The sequence below is a fragment of the Miscanthus floridulus genome, chromosome 7 (genome assembly GCF_019320115.1).
Source record: "Miscanthus floridulus cultivar M001 chromosome 7, ASM1932011v1, whole genome shotgun sequence".
NCBI lineage: Eukaryota > Viridiplantae > Streptophyta > Magnoliopsida > Poales > Poaceae > Miscanthus > Miscanthus floridulus.
Window position 1 is genome coordinate 116271008 of NC_089586.1, and position 5298 is coordinate 116276305.

General features: G+C 52.4%; 1 protein-coding gene across 1 annotated transcript; it reads left to right on the forward strand.

Moving 5' to 3' along the window:
- Positions 1-3931: 3931 nt before the first annotated feature.
- Positions 3932-4747, forward strand: LOC136464393 (uncharacterized). The gene has a single exon (XM_066463347.1). The coding sequence runs from the start codon at positions 4028-4030 to the stop codon at positions 4424-4426; it is 399 nt and encodes a 132-aa protein (XP_066319444.1). The 5' UTR covers positions 3932-4027; the 3' UTR covers positions 4427-4747.
- Positions 4748-5298: the final 551 nt, after the last annotated feature.

Consider the following 5298-nt stretch of genomic DNA (forward strand, 5'->3'; position numbering starts at 1 on the left):
CCCTAAACTAACTGCCTCGCCCGATCCCACGACGCGCACCGACGCCAAGATCCATGAGCTCTACCTCGCCCGATCCCAAATCTAAAAAACGTTTCAGCTACGCAACAACGCCTTGGTTGACGACTCCATCTCGACTAAAAAACACGCACACACGCCCGCTGACAAACACCCCAGACGATTCTGCTCGAATCACCCTGGGGCTCGGGGGCTACACCAGCGGGTGCGCTCACGCGCACTCGCTGATGAAACGAAAACCTCTCCCACTGGCAACATGAACCCCCCCCCCGCGCACCTTCTGTCAAGACAAAAAATCCCCTAGACGATTCTGCCCAAATCGTCCGAGGGCTCGAGGGCTCCTGTCGGGTTCATAAACCCGGGGTCCCTCGCGGAACGGCTTCCCAACGAAGGCTCGGCCCAAGCAGACAACGCGCAACTCATGGGCTGCCCCAAGTATCTGGACGACAGGCCAGAAGGGCGATCTAATCACCGACCGGAAAGGTCTGGTCGAGGAGGAGCGATGCCCAATTTTTGACTCCGACCCACCTCTCCGGCCAGAGGGCTCACTTCGGTCTCCAGCCCACTTCCGGACGGCCTCTTCGACCAGAAGGCTTGGCCAAACGCCACTTCCGACTCTGACCCGCGTCTCCGACCGGGGGTGCGTCGAACCCCTGCCCGCTGCTCTTCTTCGATTGACGCGATCAGAGCTGCCCGGGACCCACCGATCGGGGACGTCCTCTCGGTAAGGACTAGGAAACGGGTTGAGAAAGTAAGGCAGGGCGCACAAATCAAACCATACTAGGGACCGTACCCTGTACACCTATAGAAAAACCGTACTCTGCAACCTCCCTGACATGGCAAAGCCCAAATAGTGTTGTAGGCGCCGACATTTTCTCTACAGTATTGTGGGCGCCATTAACTCCCATACGGTAAGGCTCCCCCCACATGCCTCTAGGCATCGACAGTATTGTGGGCGTCGGCATTTAACATACTAAGTGAACATGGTAAAACCCTCACATACCTCTGAGTATCAACAGTATAGCAGGCACCGACATCTACCATACCCAAACAAAACGACGCAGTCTCCCACGTGTATCCGACATCCAACATTGTTATGGGCGCCTACCATCATCATGTACCCACCGGCATGGGCAACAAGGTTTAGAAGCATACACACACTCTCCCTCTCACTTGTAAAGCCATTCCCTTCATCTATAAAAGAGGATGCGCTCTCTCCCAACAGGAGAGTGATTCTAGATTCATTAGATCGATCAAGTTCACTAGTTCACAACCACAGAACCGCCAGGTTCGAACCTCAAGTACACACTTGAACACTTAGCTCATAGCGGAACTCCTGTCGCTCTCGGCCCTTCCGACCGGAGTCCGACCGGACCTCTTGTACCCCCATCTTTCTCCTTCTCGTTTGTAACCCCACTGCAAACTTCGAGCACCTAGGCTCAAGAATAAAGTCACCGACCGACTCAAATTGGACGTAGGGCACGTTGTCTGAACCAGTATAAACCATGTATCATTGAGTGCTAGGCCACCTCCGATCACAACGTACGACAAAACTACAAATATTTACTTGTTGGTCACTTTCTGCACCGACAAAAACCGTTTTAGGTTTTTATAATGTCAGGTGGTGAGACATACACATAGGCCCCGTTCGGCTGGCAGAATTTTAGCTGAAACTGACTGAAAACACTGTTCTGACTGAATTGTTGTGAGAGAAAAAACACTGTTCCGCCTAAAAAAAGAAGTCGAACAAACCGAATATAGAGTAAACTGAATGGGGCCACAATCTACAACCTAATAAAAAGGTATGATACGGGTAGGAATGGATGCTTTGAAAGCAAATATCTTCCCAACGCATATATAGTAGTGCATCTGCCATTTGTTTCTTGGCTCCACCACTCCATGCTCTGACCGAGTCACTTATTAGCCACTTTACCCATCATGTTGCCTCAAGAAAACATGTGCTGAGCCACAACACATAGCTCCATGGATGCTTGTGCAATTTGTGAGGTAAGGCATCGGCTCCTTTGACGCCATGTTTAGGCAGTATTCTCGATGATAGATTTTAAGGTTTATAACACTAATTTTTTATCCTGAGAGGGATCTCACCGCTCCGCATGGAACTCAAAAAAGAAAATCACGCGGCGCCATCACCAACAGTCCAACATTAAGCCCGGTCCAAACAGGAATGTGGTAGCAAACATTAAACTGCCAACCATCGTCTTGCGAAGAAGGGATAACCACAGTGTTAATATCGTGCCATATGGTTGGACAGCGTTTTGTTACTGTATTTGCGATCACGTTCGTCAAAGCAAACCGTGGTATATGTACACTGTAGCCACAACTTCGTCCAAACGACCAGATTAACGCAAGCAGCTTCTTATCTCTTATAGTATCGATATCGATGGGAAAAAACTACAAGATGGTACGGTAGTGTCTCGATCCAAACCTTAGCAGCGAAGAAAACCTCCCTTATTCCTTGCTTCGCCTGCTCATCTCCACCAGTTAGCTTCCTCTCAAACGAAAGGAACAACAAAACTTCATTTTCTATCTGATCTGGATTCAGATTGTTCAACGGAAACCTCCACGCGTCGTGAGAGCGCGAGCTCTGCCCGGAGATCGGACCCGTCCACGAGGATTTGGCGTGCCCACCTGCGCATCCGGCCCTTCCCGTACACCCATGACTCAAGATGGCAACGGAAAATTCCCCGTCGGGTATCGTCTTCCCATCCCCATCCCCATTGGGAAAGATTTTCCCCGTCCCCGCCCCCGTCAAATGTCGCGGGGGACGTTATCTCTCCATCCCCGAACCCGAGCGGGGAATCCATCCCCGACGGGGTCCCCGTCCCCGCGATATAAGTTGGGAAAAAAATTACTCAGATCACCGATCTAGAAAAGAAATGTTCATCACAAACACATCTTGCACCAACAAGAAATAGAATCGTTTAGTTTTACAAATCGCAGGCACCTGGCGAGGACGCGCGCGCAAGCCGCCAGCGGCGGGGGGCTCACGGGCCGGCAGTGACGCAGAAGCGTCCGCTTCCAGTCGTAGCTATCCCTGCTCCGCCGGGGCGGGCGCCGGCCGTGCTTCCGTGCTTTGCTCGGACGGAACATGCATCGCGAGAGGCGATAGCGCGGGGACGGATGGGCTCGAGACTTCGCGGGCCAGGCCAGGGCAGGCAGGACGCAGCCTTCGCAGCTCCTTTGCGGCCAAAATCACAAACAAATCAATAACAAAATCTCACAAATAAACAAGTGCTTGTGTTAGGATGAGACGGTAATGCAAAAAAGGCAAGATACGCCTCTGCTGTCCACTAGCAGGCTGAGAAAAAGGAGACGAAGTCATGCAACACGGCAATAGCCATCGTTCCTTCAGATGGAGGTACTAGGCAGCAGCGCAGGGGCGGTGGTGACTGGTGACTAGCGATGTCTAGCCAGGGGCTTCGAGATGCTGCATGCAAGGGAAGACGGAGGAGCTTGGGGCGAGGACACGCGACGGCGTGAAACGCGCTCAGGCCATGGTCGGCGTCTGCGCTTAGGACTCTGGCGGCTGCGGGAGTGACTGGGGCTGGGGGACTGGAGAACTGAGAGATTAGGGTTACAGATTTCTATATATATACTCAAGCCACCGATGGGCCTCAGATGGGCCCAATTGATGTGGATCTTATGCCACTGATGGGCCTCAGATAGGGGAATTCTCGCGGGGAATTGGGGATCGGGCCCATTGCCAATCTTTACCCAGGACTCAGCCACCGCGTTCCTCGAACGTGTCGTCCGTGTAACACCCTACCAAACTGCCTACGCCGCGTCCACAAGAGCCACGCCTAGTCTCCCCTCTAATCCACAGCCTTAGACCCATAGACCCATCCCACGCAACACCTCAGCGATCCACCGCCCTCTCCGCTCCCCTCGCTAAAGCCGCAAGCCGAAATCCCTCCCTCACATCGCACGACGCGCACCCAATCCCCAAATCTCCCCCACACGCGACCCAGATCGAGGGCTCGATTCGTCGGCCATGGCGCTGGAGTGGGTGGTGCTGGGCTACGCGGCGGGCGCGGAGGCGATCATGCTGCTGCTGCTGACGCTGCCGGGGCTCGACGGCCTGCGCCGGGGCATGATCTCCGTGGTGCGGAGCGCGCTCAAGCCCATGATGTCGGTGGTGCCCTTCTGCCTCTTCCTGCTCATGGACATCTACTGGAAGTACGAGACTCGTCCCACCTGCGACGACGAGCACGCCTGCACCCCCTCCGAGCACCTCCGCCACCAAAAGTCCATCATGAAGTCGCAGCGGAACGCGCTCCTCATCGCCGCCGCGCTGCTCCTCTACTGGATCCTCTTCTCCGTCACCCAGATCGTCGTCAGGCTCGAGCAGATGCAGCAGCGCGTCGACAAGCTCAAGAAGCGCGACGACTGATGATGTGGCCGGATCACAGTTTCATCGCGTCCTCCTATCTGCATCCATCCATCCGGTGGTCTGGTTCTTCCCCTGCCTTGTGTTTCTGGTTTATGTTGTAGTGCGGATGTTTTGGATATCGATCGTGATTTGCGACCTGCTGGTAGAATCTGCTTCCTTTGTCTTGCTGTCTTCAGATAAAAAGAACAACGGTCTAGGAAATGATGATATGTGTTTGGACAAATGGAATCGTAATTGGCGTTTATTCCCATGAGTTGGTTGGTGTTCATTTGTTGGCACTCAATATATACTGTGGGATATCGGTCTAGTTGCCTTCATTGAGATATTTGTTAATAGCTAAGCTACTACTGCTGTTTTTATCATGTCATTGGGCTCATGTTGTAGTGAGCTAGTTCTTGTTCATAATAAGCTGACATCTGAGGCCAGATTTTATATCCTTTATCTAAAAATGAGCTCCAAATTGAAACCTAGTCATGTAGCTGTTCTATATTCTAGACTGGGATGCTTACCTAGTGATCAGGTGACTTGAATGGATAGTTGTGTTGCTGTTCTCTCTTCTAGACCTGAATGCTTGTATAGGTGATTCAGGTCACCTGAATGTATAGTTGTGTTGCTGTTCTTTGTTCTGAGTCTCGGATGTTTATTTAGGATATCAGTGACCTGAATGGATTTATCTGAGCATGCCACAAATCCGCAACTTGGTCAGGAGGAAGAAGAGAAGGGGAAGAAGGGGTGGTGGGAGGGTTGGGTTAGAGGAGTGTTGGGCTATTGAGGGATAGCTGTGGCGGCAGTTAGCCTTGTGGGAGGTAGAGGGATGTAGTTGTTAGGAGGCTACGCTGACAAGCACAACTTAAGTTGCCCGTTGTTCCTTG